The sequence below is a fragment of the Pinus tabuliformis genome, chromosome 3_1 (assembly GCF_031772625.1).
Source record: "Pinus tabuliformis cultivar Carrire ecotype Pingquan chromosome 3_1, CPIR1, whole genome shotgun sequence".
Classification (NCBI taxonomy): domain Eukaryota; kingdom Viridiplantae; phylum Streptophyta; class Pinopsida; order Pinales; family Pinaceae; genus Pinus; species Pinus tabuliformis.
The window spans coordinates 761253254-761276629 of record NC_142301.1 but is presented as its reverse complement, the minus strand read 5'-3'; the positions used below and the strand labels follow the sequence as shown (position 1 = coordinate 761276629).

The window sequence follows — 23376 nt, the reverse complement described above, 5'->3', positions numbered from 1 at the left end:
CTCAAGACATAGCAAAATCGTGATTTGATGCGCAAGGGGGGTAAACTATCCATTCCCTCTTTTGATGGGTCATCTAAGTGTTCAACGAGTGCTTGGCTACAAAAGTTGGACACCTTCTTCTAACTTAATCCCATGCTAGAAGTAGACACTATCAAATTTGCCACATTACACTTGGAAGGGGAGGCACATGAATGGTGGCACCATGGATTGGTCACCTTGGGGTACTCCAGAATAACCTCTTATATGGAATTCACTCAAAGATTGATAGATCGTTGCAACCAGAAGTATCCTAATATACATTTCAGAGGGCTAGCACAGCTCAAGCAAACCAAGACACCGGAGTCCTACATCTCAGGAATTCCATCACTTAGCAGTCATGCTGACAAATATTTCCGAATAGAGGTTGACTATGCTCTTTATAGAAGGTTTGGCTAAGCCACTACATGGTTGGGTCAAGGCTTTCAAGCCTACCACCTTACATGACACCATTACCAAGACTCGAAATATTATTGATGTTGCACCAAAGATGAAACTCCCATCTAAACCACTAGTCCCTCTTAAGAACAAACATAAGAAGTTATTTCAGAAAGATTGGAGTAGAAAGGACAAGTTGGATGATGAACCTTGGAGAGAGTTAAGGAGGAAGAAGCTCTATTTCACTTGCAAAGAACGATGGGAGCTTGGTCACTAATGTTTGGGCAAAGAAAAAAGAACCCACTATATTGAAGTAATGTCTGACAACAACAACAAAGAAGATCAAGCACCCACGTCAAGCAATGAACCTAGCAGCTCTAAGCAAGAGCAGCCCATTGAGGAGACTAAAGAAGAGGAGAAGCCCCATCCAAAAATCAAGGGTGGTACTATCGCATCTCTTTCAAGAACCCCCAAATATTACACTTTCAGGATCAAGGGGGCAATAAAGGTGTTGAAAAAATATGTAACTAGGTTCAATCTTCATAAATATGAAATGTACTTTTGATTCTTGTAAATTGTAAAATGAAAGAAAATTATTATTATTATTTTTGTAGCATGGGTTTCATGCTCAAGGTCTTTTATTTTATAGGTCAAGCACCCATTGAGTGCTTCTAGGGTTTGTCCTAGGTCAAGAAGTCAAAAGAGTCATTGTCATAAGTTGAGGACAAAAGAGTCATTGTCATAAGTTGAGGATCCCATCGGACACATTGTAACTTGTAAAGAAAATTATTTGTCTTTAGAAGTGTCAAAATACCCTCCAAGACCAAGTCGGCCTGGCAGCGAGCAAGTCGGCTTAAAAAGAGGAGCCATGTCCACCTTGAAGAGCCTATATAAAGGAGGAAACTCGACCTCCTTGAAGCACATTCATCACTAACTCATTCTAGCGAAAAAAGGAGGAAGAAGAAGGCAACGAAGAAGGAAGAGAACGAAGAAGACTTTGGTTTGGGCTATTTCTCTCTCACACCTGCGAAGGAGGACTAGGGTTTCTACAACAGATCCAGGGTTTTCATCTACAAGTTCGATCTTGGAGAAAAGAAGGCAAGAAGGTCAAGTGAAGATCACTAGAGGTCATCCTCAAGCTCCAGAAATCAAAGAAATTCATGCGAAGGTCTAACGAAGCCTTGGAAGGCTAAACGAGGCTCACACGTGTGACAACAACAACTGTAGGAGGGCCGAAAAGTCCAGGTCTATAGTGGAGGCCGAAATTCTGCAACAAAAAGTCGAAGTTGTGTTGTTGGAAGAGATTTGAGTGGGTTTGACTAGATCAAGGATAGCACATCATCCGAAGAGGTTGGTATTTGTCTTAGATGGATTTCACAAACTAACTCCAAAAATGTAACCTCCATAAGATTTCTTCTCCCATTGACACTATTGCCATCTTTCTAGGTTTGGGTATAATACTTCCACTTTAGGTTTCATCATGTCATTAATAATTCCATGAAAGCTGAAATAGTGTTCCATCTGGGTAACCCAACTAGTGATGTTAGGCCCGTCAAACTTATTCAACACTACTTTCGAATATCTATGCCACAAGTTATTTTGAGTTTTGATGAAGAGAGAGACACGGTTATGCCTTTCACTAATAGAGGACTCACCCCTTTCTGGTTGCTCTGGTGACTCCAATTGAATACCTTTCTTGTTAAGAGCTTATTGGTTGCATATGCCTTGGTCATCGCATTAGAGGTTATCAATCTTGCTCTCTAGGTTAGATTCAAGTTGGGCTAAGTTACAAAGAATTAGATATGGGTATGGACTCAAATCCCGATTCAGATCCACGACATTTTTTAAAAGCCGAGATCCTTATACAACAAGGAAATAACAAGTGCGATCAATATAAATATATTTTTTAATTTTTTTAATATAAATAAAAATTTTAAAAATATTAATTTATATTTACATTTATAATATATAATATTGATGTTATGGTTTAATGGGTTAGCTTGAGTGGCGAAGTGATTTGATTTTAGATGCATATGTAACATGTTAATATGTTTGTAATTGACGTCTTAAGGTTTATTGTGAATTATGTTGAAAACATCGGCAAGGGCTAGAAAACCAAAATATCGTAAAAATCGACAAACATCGACACATTTATGATATCACCAAAATATCGATAAAAATCGGCAAACATCGACTAGGCCAAAAATCCAAGATTTCGTGATTTTATTGCGATAAAATTAGGATGTTTGCAATGTTGGTTGTGATTACCACCCATAAATAGCAAGAAATTTTAAAAGTTTCCTCTGCATGAATTTCATGGAAAAAACATAAAATACTAGATAATTAAAGTATAATACTTACAAATAATAACTAATATAATACATTAATTAGTTTATGAAAGTCAAATTATAAATTATAATATATCTAAAATAATTAAATGATAAATAATAATAATTTAATACATTCAATATTTAATATAAATTAAATCATAAGTTTGTTATATATAAATAATACAAGTTACAATCTATGACTTTAAAACCTAAGAAACCATATCGTCCAAACCATATTTCTTTGCTTCGATTTGCGGATACAAACCAACCCATCCTAGGAGAGGTTTATGAGGGATGGGATTCCATGATTGAGTCTGTGAGGAGCCTTATTTTACAGAGTGAGTGCCCCTTTTATGAGACATCATCAGAGGCCTCCTTCACCACCATATAGGATATTTTTGTCTGTTGATGGGACAAGAATTGCACACCTTTGCATTGTTTGGCTCACTTATTCAACCTAGAATACTATAGACATGAGTGGTTGCATGGTGGACCTTCCCGCAGATTCCCTCCTCACATGGATGGTGAAATTTCACTAGGGAGGAAGGATACATTGAGGCGGATTTTTCAAGATAGAGCATCCCTTGATGAGGTGGAGAATGCCTTTGCAGAGTTTTCCATTAGCACTGGTCGATTTGCAGGCAATGGTGTGATTAGAGACAGGGAGACTAAGAAGCCCTATTCTTGGTGCGCAACTCATGGGGCAACAAGCCCTCCTCTACAATAGTTAGCCATGAGGCTCCTCTCTCAAGTGACTTCATCCTCTTGTTGCAAGAGGAATTGGAGCACATATGGGAATTTGTATAGTGTTAAGAAGAGCAGGCTTGAGTAATGCACGACAGAGACAATGGTGTATGTGCACACCAACCTTCATCTTATTTACAGGCAAAGGGATGAGTGGTTGAAGGGAAAGATAAAGATGTGGGATGTCTTTCCTGATGATATGGGTTTGGATAGCAATGTTGAGTTGGCATTGGCCAACTTGGATCTTAATGACCCAGTGCTAGAGCCTGTCACTTTTGATGATGGTGATACTCTTGAGGCATCATCCTCCATACCAACAGATGCAGAGATGACATTGGATACAGAGGAGGAGGATGCAAAAGAGGAGAGCAGTGGTGACCATGGCAGTGATGTTGACTTTGATGATGATGATGATGATTGATGACTCATGAGCTACCTGCTACCTTGTAGTTGTTTGTATTTTCTATTTCTATTTGCCATTGGCATTGCTACTACCTATGTAACACATTTTGATTTTGATGACTTAATGAGAACACTGCAGTTTCTTGTCTTTCTCCTATTGGATCATTGATGAATCTGTCACAAATGTATTTGTATGCATAATATTACTTTGTAAAACTTCCAAATTTTAAATTTACAATGTAGAATCTAGACCTATGTATGAATTTGTATAATGAATGAGAATTTGTGTAAGAAATATCTAATTTTTAATGTATATATATATATATATACATATATATATATATATATACATATATATATATATATATATATATATATAACGTGTCCTACATGTCCTGTTCTGGGGGGGCAACATGCCCGTGTCAGACACTCAAATTTTTGTGTCCTGTGTGTCCCGTGTCCCTGTGCCAAGGGGCTTAGTTTAAAACGTATAAATAATAAATTTGATATATTTTAAATAGTCAATTTATAATATATACACAATAAAACTACTTTATAAGAGCATAACATATCTCAAATAATGTAAATGATATGTAACATATCTACAAACTTATAATTAAACTAATATAAATAAAATATAGCATATCTATAAAGTTATAATTAAATTAATGTAAATAAAATACACCACCTTGAAAGATTTTATCCCTCTCAACGCTTGGTAGATCCGGAGCTAAAATCGATCTACGTTGGTTTAATTATTAATTATAACTATAATTATTTATTTTATTATTTAATTTATCTTTATGTTATTTTACTTTTAAATTTAATTTTTTATGTAATTTGACCGAGTAAAAATGTTTTAATTAATAATTATAATTACTATTATTATTATTATTATTATTTTATTTTATTTTTATTTCTATGTAATTTGATTGAGTCAAATGTTTACATAACATAACAGGAGAGGACAAGATAACATCTCTTCCACGTTAGGTTGGCGAGAACCTCTCGATGCAACCATACATGAGTTTGAACGTGCTTAGCTTATGTGGGACATACCTTAGCGACAACGAGGGTGGGTCTTAGACAGGTTAGAATGAGTGTGGCTTCAATTCTGAAATTCATGCTCCACTAATAAATTAAAAACAACCAAGTTTGTACATCTAAGATCCAAAAAACAATGATTCTAATACCAACAGTCATGTGGAATGCATCATCTTTATAGTCACTCTTATGCATCGTCTCTTATTCATTTGACATACTGTCACTCTCGTTTATACAGCATTGGCGAGCCAAGTGCATGATGTGATATCAACTTCCAAAAATAAATCATTGACAGTATGGAGTGTGATGCATTGTTGGCTTCTAGTAAGCAACCATTAGGGGTTAGGGGTCGTGATGCATTTTTTACTTCCAACAAGCAGTCTTTAGGGGTTAGATCACTACCAAAATGAGTTTCACTAATTAAAGATCCTTTTCAAAGTGGATCTAGGTGAATTCAGATCCATATCCATTTTCAATCAGGGGACTCACAAATCCAGGTGAATCTGGATCTAAATCTATACCTGATCCATGGATTTGTAGATCAATTCACTAGGGTGGACGAATTTGATAATTGAGAAGTTTGGTGATTTGTGAGGCGATATTGGTTTTCAAACTTAGCTTCCAACTAGTTGATCTTGTTACCTATCTCCCTGATCATGAAATCCACGTTTATGGACATAGTTTCAAGCTTGTCTCCTTGGCCCACAAAAAGGACTACTAGAGAGTTGTAGCAGCACCTCACAAGGAGTCTTTCAAGATGTGTTGCTCAAAAGTGTATGGTTGAGTCCTCTTAAAAATGATTGCTTGAGAGTAGTATTCACAACAATAAGCACTACACAAGTCTTTTGAGATGGGTTTCGTCCAAGGGTGTTGTCAAGACCCAAAAAAAAATCAAATAATAGTCCTCCCAATTAAATATTACTACACTGATGGAATTCCCAAAATCTTGATTGTCCAATTTATGTAGGAAATATGTGGCTTGATGTTGTTAAGGCTAGGGTTTTCAAGCTACTATGGACAAAAAAGTATTAGCAATGGTACTTGACCCAATCTCTCAGGACACTAAGGGGGATATATTGTACCCTTAGCCATATTACCAGATTCCCAAGTACTACAGAGTGATCGCCTTGAGTGTTGGTCTTGGTGTACTACAACAACAAGATGGTGGATTAGTTTATATAACACTGATTTCAAGTGCGCTCAAATAGTAGTCCTCCCAATTAAATATTACAAAACTAATGGAATGCCCAAAATCTTGATTGTCAAATTTATGTAGGAAATATGTGGCTTGGTGTTGTTAAGGCTAGGGTTTTCAAGGTCCTATGGACAAATAAGTATATGTGATAGTACTTGACCCAATATCTCAAGACACTAAGGGGGATATATTGTACCCTTAGCCATATTACCTGATTCCCAAGTACTAGAGAGCGATCTCCTTGAATGTTGGTCTTGGTGTACTATAACAACAAGATGGTGGATTAGTTTATATAACACTGATTTCAAGTGCACCTGAAGGGCTTCTAATATACTCGAGGGTGGGTGGAAGACATGTCTATATAGAGATGTTGTTTGATGCCATACTACTTGAAAGTTGAAAGGGTAACAATAGGGGTTACAGTTAATTTTGGATTAACATGTTCTTTGCTTAGGTTAATTATTTCATTCAACCATATGCCCATTAAATCATTAGCAATCACATTGAACATTAACTAACGAAAGAACATGAACGATAAGTGTTGAAGATAAGACAAGACAAAAGAACACGAAATATGGCTCGAGCCAAGGAAAACCCCCACAATGGGTAAGCCCTTGATCAATTATTCTTATTATTATAATCAACTGTTCAGCAGAGAGAGAGTACAATAAAAGGTCAATATTGACTTGTCAATAGAACATCTAGAGGCACATCCCTTAGATCAATAGATGACCCAATCATAGTAGAAATACGGAGGTAGAAATGAGGAGGATATACCATTTTTGTATGAGCCTCTGCTGCTCCACGTTAGGGCTTGTGACATACAACCCTTGTAAACACTTCTACTGCTGCAACTTCTCTTGAAATCACTTTGTCCTCCTCCTAATGCTTAATCCAGCCCATAAACAAACCTGAATACCAACCAACTTCCATGAAGAAGGGTCTACGTTTAACCAAAGATGAAGATCATCCTTTTGACGATCTGAGTAGCATGATAGAGCCTACGGCTAGCATGAATTAGATTACCAGAGATAGCGGCCTACCAAAGAGAAGGGTTTTCACATCATAAAACCCTTGCGGTCATCTTCCAGGATAGCTCGGATCTGAAGTAGAAGGCAAAGGAAGCCCAGAAAAGAATTCATACAAGCCCAAACATTCCTTAGTGGATGCGGCCTCCAGCCTAGGGAACCCAGCACAAAAAGTAGCACAAACAAAACAACAAACAGTCCCATCCATCTTCGTTGGAGCTAACCTTCTACCTATGGCCATTTCAGAGAGATATATTATGTGATATAATGTGAGGGAGTACTTCTCTATATACTATTCGATGGGGTCAAGAGACGTGTCCATTGGGCTTGATAAGCCGACATATAGGAGAGGTCGACCTTAATAATTTGCATGAGATAATACGAAAATTCAAAATCCCACTTCTGATTGTCCAAATGAGACAATCTTTATATCGATTATGGTCGTCTCGAAGAGAGGAATTCAATATTGTAATTATTTTCCCCAAAGGAGTTGTCGAAAATGCAATGCGTCCCTAGTTGCCAATTTTAACACTCCCTCACAAGTAGGGATAACTCCACCTGCCAATCCATCCATCATCATAGATCATCATGCCATCCTGTCATCATGAACCATCTATGTATCTTACCTTTGCTCTGCTCTACTGAACACTGATATGAATAATAAAGTAGAATCGATCAAGAGTGAGTCACAAGACCTTGCCACTCTCCACTGACAAAAGTCAGTCCACATAACCATCAAACTTGATCCCAAGTGATCAATTTGAAGAAACATCATACATCCTAGACATAAGGAGTACAACAGTACACGATGCGTCCATCGATAGTGCTATGGTCCCTTTCTACTTTTCCCAACTCATTGGCCAGATGAGAGGTAATTCCCATGTGTTCCAGACAACATGGGTAGGATGATGCAAGAACGTCAGCAAGGAAAGAATATATTACATCCTGTTCACAATCACACGTAGGGAAAGGAAAAACCACATCCTACAAACACATCACAACCATTGTAGGGAAAGGATGAACCACATCCTACAAACACATCACAACCATCATAGGGAAAGGATGAACCACATCCTACATGCATGCAAATCATCGAGAGTAGGGAAAGGATGAACCACATCCTACATGCATGCCAACCAGCAATAGTAGGAAGGATCCTACACGTGGGGAAAGGATGAACCACATCCAACTGGCATGTCAACCACAGATCGTAGGGAATAAGCATCCTACAGGTGGGGAAAGGATGAACCACGTCCCACTGACATGTCCACAAGCAGATACCTGTATGCATCTCTCACTGGGGTATCTACAGGTGAAGGTGAACTGTTACACAACAATTTGTCACCGTCCCTGCTACCCTTGTCCCATATCTTGGAGGACTCATTCCGGGACCTATGAGAAGTGACATGGCCTAAACACACTCCTCTAAAGTTACATTCCTCTAAATCCAAGCAAGGAACAGGATGCAGCTCTGTGGGAACTAAGAAGGCTCTTGCAGCATGAAGCTCTTGGAAACTTGACAATTCTCAATCTCTGGAACTATCGAACTAGCAAAACTAGCTTGCAAAGGAAATGGGCAAGCTTTTATAGATGGAGGAAGGGGAGTTGGGATCATCCACAATAATCATGGGATTGGCCATATCATCAAGGAAGCTTCCATGAGAGGTGGAAAACCACTTCCTCTCTATGGAAATCCGTAGCCAACCCACCCAACTCAAGATAGATTCAGTCCAGGAATTTGTTAGGACGAAACTTCCGTTGTTTGTTTGTTAAAAAACACCTCTGATTATGGTTGGCGCGGGTGAGGTTCTATGACAGAGCGCCAATGGGCGTGCCCTCTTTGGAGGATTTGCCCCCTTGGCGCGAGGTCTAAACTGTGGAATCGCGCCAATGGAAAAAGAGTTAGTTTTAGGGTTTTTCAGTCTTCAGGGCAAACAAAGCTCATGTTTAGAGGAATGTAATGCAAGTGCTTTTAGGCCATGTCACTTCTCATAGGTCCCGGAATGAGTCCTCCAAGATACGGGACAAGGGTAGCAGGGATGGTGACAAATTGTTGTGTAACATGAACCACTCATCTTGCTCATATGTCATAGGAGAAGGTGAACCACTCATCCTATGCATATGTCATCAACAGTGGGGGAAGGTGAACCGCTCACCCTACACACGTGTCCGCAATCGTAGGGGAAGGTCAACCACTAACGCTACACACATGTCAACTGCGATGGAGTATTAGAGGGGAAGGTGATCCACTCACCCTGCACACCACATACCCTATGGTCGCTCATAGCTCAAAGAACTACCTCAGGCCCCTAGGAGCTCCCAGAGCTCAATGTTCAACTGAGATCCTCGTAGTAGGGTCTTTCCAGGACTCCCAATCTCTCTCTCTGAAGGAAGTTTAAACCAGTCCTCATCATGGGGTTTGAGAGAATGTTGATAACCTGCACATCCATCCTGCAGTGATGGAGCTAGATTGCTCCCCATTGAGCCATATCCCAAATAAAGTGGTACCTGATGTCTAATGGTGATTTCCAACACATGTTCAAATGACTCACAGAAGAGCTTTCTCAAATGTCTTTGTTATAAGAATTGCTAGCAGCTTTATTCATTCAGCCTCAATGGTGCTCCTAGAGCAGCAGACTTCAATCTTGATTATCTTACAAGGTAAAGGGGAGGTCCTAGGAGATCCAAAACCTATATGTGCTCTTTCCATTCACCATACAGCCAATTCAGCAATCCTTAGCATAAATCTTAATGAGCAGTAATGAGGCATAGCCATAAGTTGTCTTAAAATCTTCGTGAATGACATATGCCTGATTAGTTGTTTATCAAGAACTCTAGTGTCCATAAGTTGTCCATATCCAAATCTGTAACTTTCCATCTTATCAGACCTTTAAGTTCAGAATCAAAGCAAGGTCCTACATCTTGACTTCCAAGAGTCAACTCCCGTTGAATATCGGGGGAGTAACTTTGCATTAATCATAACCATCTTGTTATAGATCCATCATACTCAACTGATATGACTTGCTTTCCATGAAAGCAAGATCATCAGGAGCTCCCTCTGAAGTCTTGTCCTGGAGGGTTATCAAGCACTTCTCTTATGGGAGAAACAGACTTTTAGGAAGCTTCAAAGAGAAATTCTAAAACCTTTCTTCACCCAGGAAGAAGAAATCTATTCATGAGATTATCTCAGTATAACTGTGATCCTTTATTACTAGATGACAGCTATTAGTATATCAGCTTGGCCAATATATCTATGAGAAATCAAGATGCTAAAATTGTGCTTAGGTCATGCACTTTCATCAAGGTACCTTTGTTTGCATGCTGATAGATACAGAGAGATGTTACAAGCTGATCTTTAAGTATGAGGACTTCAAGTGAGCTGCACTTCTTATCATAAGTTGTGACTGACAGATTCTTGTAGCTTCATAGTAGATGACCTTTAATAAAAATAGGTTATCCAAAGTTTACGTCTGTCTTGTTTACAACTCCGTTTGTGAACAAGACTATAACACGGTCATATCTACTGAACTTATAACGATATCAGACATGAAGTTGGACTGAGAAGAGAACATAGATGATGCTGAGTTATATTCGTTGAGATGTCATACATGGGGTTGTGGTACACATAGTAGGACTGATGCTGTATAGGAATCTTTACAGAGAGGTATCCTTGTAACTTTCAGGAAGACCATTCCTATATGAGATGAATGAATCAGATGCTTTCAATTCTTGTTGTTTGTAATAATTCATTGTCCTGGGTCTTCTAGACTGCTTTTTCTTTATGGATGCAATCAGGAAGATTGTGCTTCTTCCTTTATTTGATTTTGTAGAGGACCAGAGAGATAGATGTCTGAGATCAACTTAGATCAGACTTTTCATATACCAGAGACTTGCCAAAATAAAGACCTCTAGACTGTCATATCAATTCTTATTCTGATTCCAACTGACCGTATGACTAACTGCAAGTCTGATGCCATCCCTACCTCAAGAAAACCGTACATTGACTTATGTAAATGCCTGAGGATGATCTATTTGATGCGTGATCTCTCTAACACTGATTCAGAAGATATGCTTTTATTTTAAGATCGGATACTCTTTGTCTAATTTGAAGGTGGATCCTTTACCTTAAACACCCTTATTCGATCTGCAACTCTGATGCCGGAGCAATCATTTGACAAAGTGTTTGGTCAACCATTCTCAAATAGAGCAAGGACATGCAACAATGAATATTGTCATGTCCATACACTGCCATAAGGTTATTGCACATGCATCAAGGTCAAAGATTGAGGTTATTTTCATATATAGAGGTTTTCAAGGCGAACTTTTGGACTAATCACAGTGTTTTCCTGGTCAACATTTCGAACCTACTAATGAGGTTCATCTTCAGGACCAAGGTGAAAAAAACAGATCCATGAATGGATTAAATAGTGAGAGGATGCATCAAGTTCCAGAATTAGCCGTTAGGAAAATAATATTATTTAATAAAAACTAACCACAACGGCTAGTTTTTAGTTAAGAAATTGAAACCAAAGAATTTAATTATTTATTAATTATAAAATCATTTAATATTGAAAAACTAATTTAGTTTTAAGAAAGTTATAATGGAATTAATTCCAAAAAATAATAAATGATTCTTATCAAAATGGTTAAAATGAAATTAAAGAAAGATTATTAATTGATTATTATTCAAGAGGTGGTTATATATATATATATATATATAATAGTAACAATTACATACAAATGGAATCACTAATGGATTAATATAGTTATTATAAATACACACACACATACATATATATATATAGATATCAATTAAATATATAAAAAAAATAAAAAAGAGGAAGAAATAAAATAAAATGAAAATAAAAAGAAAGGGTCGAAACCCAACTCTTACTCAATTTCCAACCATCATCCCTATTGAGATTATTGGTCTGTTTTCAATTTCAATAGCGTCTCTCAACTTCCTATGGTGGAAATGATCAATATTCGTAATGACCTTAGAATCTTCAATGCAGACATGGTGCTGCGTTTTCTCCGCATGTTCAACAATAGCTAAGGAGCGGGAACAATTATGTCTGATGTTTGCAACATGCTCTCGAATTCTCAGATTGATGGAGCGACCAGTCTCTCCAATGTAGGGAATCCCACACAAGCAGGGGATTGAATAAACCCCTTTCATGTCCTTAGGGTTTACCGAGTCCTTAACAGATCTAAGGGAGCTCCTAATAGTATTAAGGGCCTTGAAGGTAGCAGAGACATTATTATGCTTAAGAATACGAGCAATCTTATCTGTGGTTCCATGGATGAAAGGAAGAGGAACATTTGAAGAATGCTCATCAAGAGATTCTTAATCGAAGGGCCTTTATTAGCTTTTTGAAAAGCCAAAAGACCTCGATGTCTACTATATCCATTCTTTTCAAAAACATCAAGGTGGTGGGATTTTTCTTCATCCATGTGGTTTTCATCCGAGACCCTCAGTGCACTAGTAGCAAAGGTATTTAGAACACCAAATTTTTGGGCTCGGGAATGGTGAGAGTTGGCATGAAGAAATTGTTCATAGGTTACTGTCATAGTCATATAATGAGATTCAATGTACATTCATCATAGGCATGATTACTGTGTATATCTCACTGTAACATATGTGTTCATTATGAGGGCTACAGAAAATATTGTGTGACCTCTATATGAAGTATAAGCTAAGACAAGTCACTCCAAAATAAACAATAGAACTAACCAGTATATGCGAAAAAAGAATACCATATATGCGATTGTTGTAGAAGTACCTTAATATTGATACCACTGTAGAGATACCATACAAGAATGAACCAAGATATATTGATGCTTCTTTTGATGTCACTATTGAAAGCCATAAACAAACCATTGTAATATTGTGAGCATAATTGAGATGTCTCACTGTAATTTTGATCCATGACATAGAGAGCGATTTCCATTAGTGATATGTTAAAACATTACTGCAGTCTATCCATGTCACTAGGTTCCATAGGTCGGCGCTTTATATCTCTGATCAAACTATCTATATATATCCTTAGAACAGGGATACACGATTTCATCTTCTGCAAAATGAATTTTAAACAAAGTGACAGAAGTGTGAGCGTCCCTGTCACTTACAGGTTTCGGACTCCCTATAAATATGTATGCACAGGTCTATATGAAGTTCGGTCCTTAAGCTTGCAGCCTGGCTATTCATATCAAAATGCTACTTGGCTTTCTTTACCATTGGCCTGGTTAGGGCTAATCACCAGTACTCTACAGCCTTAATATTTTGCATAAATAGTCTTCTAACAACTGCGGCTATCCTTTTGTGAGGATCTTTAACTCTTCCCTTGCTGGTAGAGCTATTTCTAGCTCACTGTATAGACTTTAAAAAAGGAGCAAGGGTTCGACCCTTCTTCAAGAATTAGAACAGGTCTGTGGCTTAATAACCAGAGATATAATCTTAAACACATGCCGAGGAATGTGACATAACAGTTCAGATTTTCTTTAGGATGTCTCGGCCTTGAAAGTTAGACAGCTCAAAAATGCTTTCACAAGAATTTAGGTTCCTGTTCATAGTGACAACAGCTTCAATAATGGATAGGACTTCATAATTACAGATCTATGAGATGACTTGGAATCCGGCTTTATGAGGTCAATACAGACCTTCGCTTTTTCTCCCGAATGTCTGGGCCTTGACTGATTTTAAAAATGTATTCAAATGTTACATTTGACGTGATCTGTGCGCACTGCACAATGAGAACTGACTGGAATTCATGTGAAGAAGAAAAAAAATTGTTGGAAGATTTTTTATTGTTATTTGTTGCATAGTTAGCACACCTTGTATTATTGTTTGAACTCCAATTTTTATCAACTCTGCAACAGTAAACTGGCATGGACATTCATGCAGTTTGTATGCATTCTTGGATCTTAGTTATAGGGACCGGGGTACATGATTTTTGCCATAAACAATAGTAATTTATTTCCCTTTCTAAACTTTGGATTACTGTTGTAGGTCATAAGATGCCTACTTGTAGAACCATTCCTGGAGTCTTCTTTGAATGAACAAGCTGGGAAGATGCTCATGGAACACTATGAAGCATATGCAAAGCATGCCAGGTATGTTATATTTTTTCATCTATATCTAGAAATTATTTACATGATTACACTTTATTCATATAATTTTGGGATATATATGGTTAACCCTAATATTTCTCTTTATCCTTTGAGAAGAGTATGAGGATATTAAATTCAATATTAACAAAGTGATTTGGGTACTGGTAAATAACTGAAATGTTGAACATACCCATGTCAGAGGAAATGAGTATTGATCTTCAAATCTCAATTTTGTAGTTATTGACATAATTCTGGACATTTCCCCATGTAAAGTTGACCATGCTTTAAGTATAGTTTCTACTAACATTTCCCCTAGTGAGTAGGGTCCAAAACTTCTTCACATTTTCCTTTAATTTCATTCTTTTAAGTTTTGTCTACACATTAGATTTATCAGGTTCTTCACTGGTTGTATTCTCTCTACATCTCCATCTACATCTGCCTGCACTATCTAATGCTGAGTAGCACATCTCCCTTTTCTAGGGTTAACACTCGTGGGTCACCCTTTCTTAGGGTCTTCTTTCTTGTTTTCACTTGTATCCCATAGCTTGTAGCTTAGGCTTGTTAACTGGATTTTCTAGCCCCTAGCCTCATTCACCTGTTTTCCTTGTGACAAATTTTGCTTTATCAATAACAGAAATAATAGTGTGAGAGGTTCTTAATGGGTCCAGATCCACACACCTGTACCTGTCTCTGCACATATGCCTTTGGTAGTTGTCTACCTGGATGTTCTTATGCGAGTCTGCCTTTGGTAATCGTCTACGTGGGTCTTCTTATGCGAGTGTGTTAATTTTAAGTTAACATGTTCTTTGCTTAGGTTAGTTACTTCATACATCCATTTTCCCATTAATCCATCAACAATAATACAGTAACTAATGAAAAAACATAAGAGATAAATGTTGAAAACAAGCCAAGACATAAGAACACAAGAATATGGCTCAAGCCAGGGAAAATCCCCAAGATGGGGAAAACCCTTGATCGAATCTTCCTATTATTAATCATCAATTGTTCAACAAAGAGAGTTATAGAGAACAATGATTTAAAGTCAATACTAACTTTCCAAATGGAAGATCTGACATCAAAGCACTTAAACATGAAGATGACTTAATGAAGCTACAATTCTGGCACCAAGGGCTGGAGATTTCTATACTGCAATTCTGAATACTAGTTAGGGCACAAACACAGTTAGCTTCAAGTGTTGATGGAAATTCTCGTCACTAGTTAGGGCTGTCACCTTCATTCCTCATTCTCCTCTCCCTCAATAGTCTGAGATTATCCATAGAAGACACCCAATCATTTATTTAGAGCTTGGTAGCTCCTCCTCAACGAATCTTGAAACAATCCCAAACTACATGGAAGAATTCTGACCTGTCTGCACTCAAGCCTGGGCATATGCGTCCTAGAGAGGACTTATACATGCCTTCATACCCACCAAATAGTCTTAGCAACAAGCTACTGTAGCAGCTCTATTCCTGCGGCCTGTAACAAAGATAAACCTCACCAAATAGCACATAAAAACATCCAACAGGTATTCCTCTGACAGCGGCTATATTCAACAGGAAAGCTGTACCCAAAATCAAGTGATATGCTGCCTAGATACACCTATCCTCCACGCATGGAGCCACATACCTGTGGCTCTTTCTCCCAAGAAAACTGTACCCTAAACAGAGATATGCCTCCTCATAATCTTGACCCCTGCCACCTGCGTCCTGCCTCAGATGCCATCCTATTTCAGAGGAGAGGATGAGCACTTGGATGATCTAAATGAGGATGGAGGATGCCTATATATATATGACAATTTGTCCTTATGGAGGTGAAGCCGACCTTGACACTTGGAGGCAAATTTGAATTTCAAATTTTCAATTTTCCCGCCTTAATAAGATTATGACTTGTAGAATTTCTTTTTAAATAAATAAATATTTTCCTTATCCAAATTCGGTGATCTTTAGGTCGATTTTGGTCCTCTCTAAAAGAGGAGTTCAATGCAATAATCATCTCCAATAGATGATTTGTCCAATGGTGGAATTTGGCCCTAGTTGCCAAATTTAACACTCCCTCTCAACTAGGGAGAATTCCACCTGTCAAACCAACAACTATGTCTCTGATCATCATGAACCATCTCTGAATCTCAATTTTGCTCTGCTCTATTGAACACTGAAGTAATAATGAAGAAGAATTGACTGAGAGTGAGTCACAAGACCTTACCACTCTCCACTGACAAAATTCAGTCCAGAGGTAAAACCTCAATCAGACTTGATCCCAGATCAAGTTGAAGAACACCAAGCATCCTAGTCATAGGGAGTACGGAAATACCCAATGCGTCCATCGGTATTGCTATGGTCCTTAACCACTTTTCCCAACTCATTGGCCAGATGAGAGGTACTTCCCATGTGTCCCAGACTACATGGGTAGGATGATACTGAATCAATAGCAGGGAAAGAATGTATCACATCCTGCTCACAACCACACATAGGGAAAGGACGAACCACATCCTACAATCGCACATCACAATCACACGTAGGGAAAGGACGAACCACATCCTACAAACACACATCACAATCACATGTAGGGAAAGGATGAACCACATCCTACAATCACACATCACAATCACACGTAGGGAAAGGACGAACCACATCCTATAAACACAAGTCACAACAATCAATCGTAGGAAGGATCCTACACGTGGGGAAAGGATGAACGACATCCCACCACCATGTTAACCAACAATCGTAGGGACTGAACATCCTACATGTGGGGAAAGGATGAACCATCTCCCACCGACCAGTGTTGTGAAAAGCGCGATCGGGATTAAATCGGCGCGGGGAACAAATCGGAAAAAATCAGAAAAATCGGGAAAAAATCGGGAAAAATCTGGAAAAAATCGTTTGGTACAAAAATATTCATTTTTTTCATTTTTTTTCAATTTTTTTAATATCTAAACCATCTACAACATAAAATAAATACATTGACACATAAATATGATAAAAAAACTACTATATAAGATGTTTAATATCATTTCTAGTGCTAAAATCACACATAACATTGAATCATGTCCTGAATAGTAAGTCCTAACTCCTGAGTCCCAACTCAGCCTCAAAATATCAACAAAAAATATGATAATGTATCTCATCATGTCATAATGTCATATACAATAAAATGAAAGTCTAATCCTATTGATTTCCTCTGCCCCTCTTGCGAGAAAATGCCACAGCTTTCCCTTTCCCTCTAGATGTAGATGCTGGTGCCCGTGCTGGTGGAAATGGCAGTGGAGTCTGATGTGCTCTAGAAGCTAAAGAACTAGAAGTAGGAGCTATAGGAGGTAGACCACGTCCTCTACTGGTGGTAGTGGTAGCCCGGGCAGGCGGTGTCACCTCCTCCTCCTGTTCCTCCTCCTCCTCCTCCACCTGCTCCTCCTCCTGCTCCTCCTCTTCCTCCCCCTCCACTACATCCTGCACTAACCAATCATCAGTAGAATCCATGAGAGGCCTCTCGGCCTCAACCCTCCATGCAGCAGTGGTGTCAATCCCATCCAATGAGATGGCATCCACATCAGGTGTCCTCTCAAGTTGCCTCACCCACAATTGAAGATTGTAGTAGACGTAGACCATGTCATTAAGTCGCTGGGACTCCAACCTGTACAAAGATCATGAAATAATAATTAATAATTAATATTATAAAAAAAATATTGTTTAATGAATTCAAAAATTTATTTGGAAATTTGCAATATTTTAAATAGTGTTAACCTGTTGCGCTTCTTGTTGTGTATTTTTTCAAATACACTCCAGTGGCGCTCACATCCTGAGGAGCTGCATGTTTGGCTGAGGATGCGAATGGCAAGCTTTTGCAAAAGGGGTACCCTGCCACCATACATTTTCCACCATGCATCTACAACAAAATTACAAATAAAATTTTAAATAAACATAAGAAAAAAATGGAATTTGAAGAGACAATGAAATTTGAAACAAAGTTACAAACTAAAAAATACCTAGCATTTTAATCGTCCTATCAGTGATAGCCATCTCAAAGCCAAATGTGCCACCTGCCATCTTATATGTCTCAATTTATTTAGAGATCTCTATACGTTGTTCTGGAGATCGCACCATCTTCTAGACACAGGATAAGAATCCATCCATGATCTCAGCATCAAAATCAAACCCACATGCATAAGAAAATGCAGGGTTCGGGGAAAGCCCAGCAGCATGAATGGGACGATGGAGTGTGTTGTTCCATCGCTCATCAATAACTCCCCATAGAAGGAGTTGTTTCTGAAACCTATCATCTCCCTTATCATCATAGTAGGCCCGAATGGCTTCTTTGGCCCTGTCCATGGCTTCATACAAATAGCCCATTGTGGGCTTCTCACCATCAACCAACCGAAGAACCTTTACCAAAGGTTCAGTAACGGCGCACACCTCCTGCACTCCCGCCCAGAAGTCTTCCTGGTATGAAACTAGTCTGCATATGGCCTCTCCTTCTGGTTTGCGGTTCATTGACAAAGCACGCCACTCCTCTGAAAGAAACATTCTCTTCACATCCCACATAGAATTCAAGAGGGATTGAAGAGATATGAAACTCGTGGCAAACCGTGTAATGGCGGGGCGCACCAACTCTTTGTTGTTGGTGAATCTTCTCATCAAGCTAAGCACAGATGTATGATTATATATAAATTTTGTGATGCGTTTTGATGAGTCAACAATATCTTTGACAAAGGGAATTTTCCCTATGTCCTCTAACATCAAATCAATACAATGCGCAGCACAAGGTGTCCAAAATAAAGTAGGATGCCTGTCCATAAGCATTCTACCAGCAGCAACATAATTTGCAGCATTGTCCGTTATGACTTGGACAACATGTTGTTCACCCACCTCCAAAATAAACACATACAGCAAATCACATAAAGTTCTTGCATCTTTGATTTGATGAGATGCATCAACAGATTTGATAAACATAGTCCCCTCGGGACAACTAACCAAGAAGTTTATAAGGGTTCTCCCCTTTTGGTCAGTCCAACCATCTGACATAACAGTGCATCCTATTTGTGCCCATGATGCCCTAAAATCCTCCAATCTTTGGGTGCAGTCGCGCTTTTCATTTTGAAGAATCCGACCTCTGAAATCATGATAAGAAGGGATTTTGTACCCCGGGCCAACACTAGCAATAGCATCAACAGTAGGTTGGAAAAATGGATTATTCCTTACAACGCTGAAAGGAAGATCACTCCAGAGGAGAAATTTTGCCATCAACCTGTCAGCTTGTTCTTTATCAGTTCTTTTTAGCATTGAACCGATAGATGGTTGTGAACCAGGTGTGGTTCGAGAAACAAAAAATGATGATGCAGCTACCGGATTGACTAATGCTGCAGTAGAACCAGTGCCACTTGGCCCACTTCCTTCAGCTGACCTTTTTAGTTGCCTTTTGAGTTCTTCTTTGGCCTCTCTAGTGTGCTCTAATTCTTCCAATCTCATGGCTCTTTGGATAATTTCAGAATTTGTATTTATACAGGGCCCCACATCATGTCCAGGGATTTGTGCAAGGTGAAACTTCAACCTGTACACCCCCCCGTATATCTCATTTCCACACAACTTGCAACTCAAGTTTTGTCTATCATTCGGAGCTTTAGGTTCACCATATTCCCAGAAAGGATCCAATTTCCTTGGCATGTTTGTTTTTGAACTTTGAATTTGCAAACTTGAAGTCTTGAATGGTGTTTTGGTGCAGTTGTGAACCTATGGGAAAATAAGGATTAGGATTACAATTTAGCATTTACAAAATTACAAGTTACAAATTTACAAATTACAATTTAGTATTTTAATTTTTAATTTTTACATTGATGATTGTACAATGAAAATCCAAATTACCCATAACCCAACCTAAAACAACCATTCCAAAGTTCAAAGTTTCAAACACAAATTACCCAACCATTCCAGAATCCAAACCCAAGTTACCCAACCAAATGGCAAATGCCAAAAACAATGAAAAAAACATAAACAATGTTTAAAAAAATGAAAACAAAAAAAAAAATTGGTTCCCATAGTCATAGCAAGTTACCTATCCCAAATCAATGAAGAAATACAATTTTTTTTTAAAAACAATGAAAATTTGAAAACAAAAGAAAAATGTTGCCCATACCAAGTTTCCCAACCAAAAACAATGAAAAACATACAAAAACAATGTTTTTAAACAATGAAAACAAAAAAAAAATTAATCCGCATACCATTTCTATGGAGAAATCGGTGGTCTCCTCTTGATTTTCTCCTCTAAGCACTTAGATTTGGCTAAATAGTAAAAACCCTCTTCTCCAAGAGCTCCTCTTCCCTCCTCGCGCACCACTGTCCAAATGAGCAACTGAAAAACCAAAAAAAATTTATAAAATCGTGCTGCCCCGACCCCGCACGATTTTTTCAGTAAAAATCGCGATTTTTTCAGTAAAAATCGGCAAAAAAAAGTAGCCGATTTTTTCGTATAAAAATCGCGATTTAATCGCGATTTTCACAACACTGCCACCGACATGTCAACAATTGCCTATATGCATCTCTCGCTAGGGTATCCGTAGGAGATGGTGAACCACCTATCCTGCTTATATGCCATTAAGAGAAGGTGAACCACTCGTCCTGTGCATATGTCATCACCAGCAAGGGAAGGTGAACCACTCACCCTACATACATATCAACCATCATGGGATATCACAGGGGAAGGTGAACCACTCACCTTGTACACAATGTACCAATTGAGAAAGGTGAACCATTCACCCTATGTTCGCTCATAGCTCAATAAGTATCCCAAGCCCCCAGGAGCTCCCAGAGCTCAATCTTCAATCTTTAATCAAGGATCCCTTCATATAGGGAATAGTGCCAAGCTGCTTTCTGAAAGTCAAGACTAGATCAATAGGATCCTCATAACATATAGATGTATGTATAGCAAACACATTGATTTATAGCAGAGATCTTGGTCGCACAGTCCTCTGCTTCTTGCATTATTTGATTGATCTTACTCCCTCTTTGTCTTTTCAGGGTGCATTGTGTTCATCTGACAGCCTTCTCATCATAAGATCTGTCCACCCAAACATGTCATAGAAATTTGTCCTTTGTTGTACCATATATGGTGGTATGAGAAATACTGGATTCTCGAAATCTTCTTCTACAATATACAACGAAGGAGTGCATAAATGGCTCACTGAAGCCATACTTGCTGATTTCAGCCTTCATAATGATCCAGATTTCAGATTTTGATTTATTCATAAAGTAATGTGAATTTTAGATGTGCACTTTTCATTTACCATACTGTCTAACCAACAAAAATTTCAGCAATGTATTTCAGGCAATAAAGATATCTGAGTAAGCAACAATTCATATCCATGGATCCACTCAAAAGTCTTCATATAGAGACCTCATAAGATGACTATGTCCAAATTAACAGCATCTCCATCTTATCAAACCTTTTAATCTTAGAGCCCTTCATCTTGACCCCTCAAGAAAAATCTCCCTCTTACTTTGATAAATGAGAGGGTTATCATCTGTAGGACAAATGTCATCAATAGCTGAATCATAGCTCCCTCATACTCAAATTGTATTCATAGGTTTGTCTTCAACCTGCTATTAATCCAAAGATTTTATAGTAGAGCCTTGCTATGTTTAATTTCTTGAGCTTCTCGTATGGGCTTCAAGGAAGCTCCAAACCAAAGAGGAACTTTTTGAAGAATTGACAAGGTTCTTCTTTAATCAGGAGAAGACATCTTTCTTGAGATGATTTCAACAAAGGCCATTCTTTTCCTAGCCGATCTTCAAGAATAAAAGCTTCAAAAGATGCATTTGACTGGTTTACAGCTTGATTGTGAACAATCCTGTAACACAGGCATCAACATATAGGGCCTACAACATATCACCACTGCTACTAGACTTGTAGCAATATCATACAAAATGGTGGGCTGACAATAGAGCATAAATGATGTTGTGTTGCATGTACAGGGATGTCATTCATAGACAGTGCCACTGATATTGTATCTTTACTGCACAGGATACTATCCTTGATAGCTATAGATCTTCATACTTCCAGGACAACCCCATCATTACTCAATATACCAATATGGTCCATACAAGCATTGTTTTTTTAACAAGGCTTCTTAGTTTTATTCCAGAGATAATAGTAATACATGTCCAGCAGTAACTAATCTCAACATTTCCTTATACATATTCATCAGCGAAAACAAGTTGTGTCCTTGATCTGAATGTTTCAGCCTCTGACAGGTTCACTGCAACATTCAGCCGATGATGTGTATTAGTGATACAACTTAACAACAAGAGCGGAACCCTTTTCTACTTATTAATGATTCCATGACAACTTCTACACGCAGTCAATTTTCAACCTGAATCTTAGACATATCTTCATAAAATTGTCCTAATTCAGTTGTCACTTATATGATTTCAAAATGACTTTCCATCAAGCTGATACCTTTGCTCTTGGAGATGTTCCATTCTTAGCTTTGAATGATTTCAATAATTCAAGAGAGAGAAGGTCAAGTAGATTTGACAACCAAGAGCCACATTTCACAATATGATAAGGCATTTGACTTTGAAGAAAATGATACTATAATTTGATATCAAGGTCAGAGATAGGATAAGGTTGTCAAGGCATCGAATATGAGATGTAATAGAATTCCTTACATTTCTATGTGCTTCGACTTCAATCTTCAAATTTGAACCTCTTAGCAAAAAATATGGTTGCCTTACTTACCAACAAGAAAACTTAATAGGTCAGGCTTTTAAGCATAGCCCATAATTCTTGTGGGGAACTTAATTGTTGATTTTAATGAAGACGAGATACCTTCAAGAAGAGCATCAATCAAATGTTGCTAGGATTACATCATCATTAGAGATCAAGATTCTTAAATCAAGTTCAGAGCAAGGTCACTTAGAACCTTAGAGTTGGTATTAAGAAGAAAGGACGTATTGCCTTGAGATATCAAGTGATCAATACATCTCCCATAATGCCTTCACAGACCTAACAGATTATGTCGATAACATAAATATACATATATCCCAAAAAAATTTGCTGCAAAAGTCAATACAATCATTGATTACCTAATATTGCTCCTTGATCTGAAAAATTTCCCAGA

General features: G+C 38.1%; 2 protein-coding genes across 2 annotated transcripts in view; both read right to left on the bottom strand.

The window, feature by feature from the left end:
* The window catches only part of LOC149189610 (uncharacterized), a 320514-nt gene that overhangs the window by 139368 nt on the left and 157770 nt on the right, over window positions 1-23376 (bottom strand). The window lies entirely within an intron of this gene.
* LOC149189612 (uncharacterized) lies at window positions 17297-18273 on the bottom strand. The gene is made up of 2 exons (XM_089413247.1): window positions 18008-18273; window positions 17297-17897 (listed from the first exon to the last, which is right to left on the bottom strand). Exons 1-2 carry the CDS (start codon window positions 18133-18135, stop codon window positions 17435-17437), a joined length of 591 nt encoding a protein of 196 aa, XP_089269373.1. The 5' UTR covers window positions 18136-18273; the 3' UTR covers window positions 17297-17434.

Coding starts and splice junctions, on each gene's coding strand:
- LOC149189612 (XM_089413247.1), bottom strand. CDS start 18,135: ATGTATGGTGGCAGGGTACCCCTTTTGCAAAAGCTTGCCATTCGCATC. Junction 17,898..18,007: donor CACAACAAGAAGCGCAACAG/GTTAACACTATT, acceptor ATCTTTGTACAG/GTTGGAGTCCCAGCGACTTA.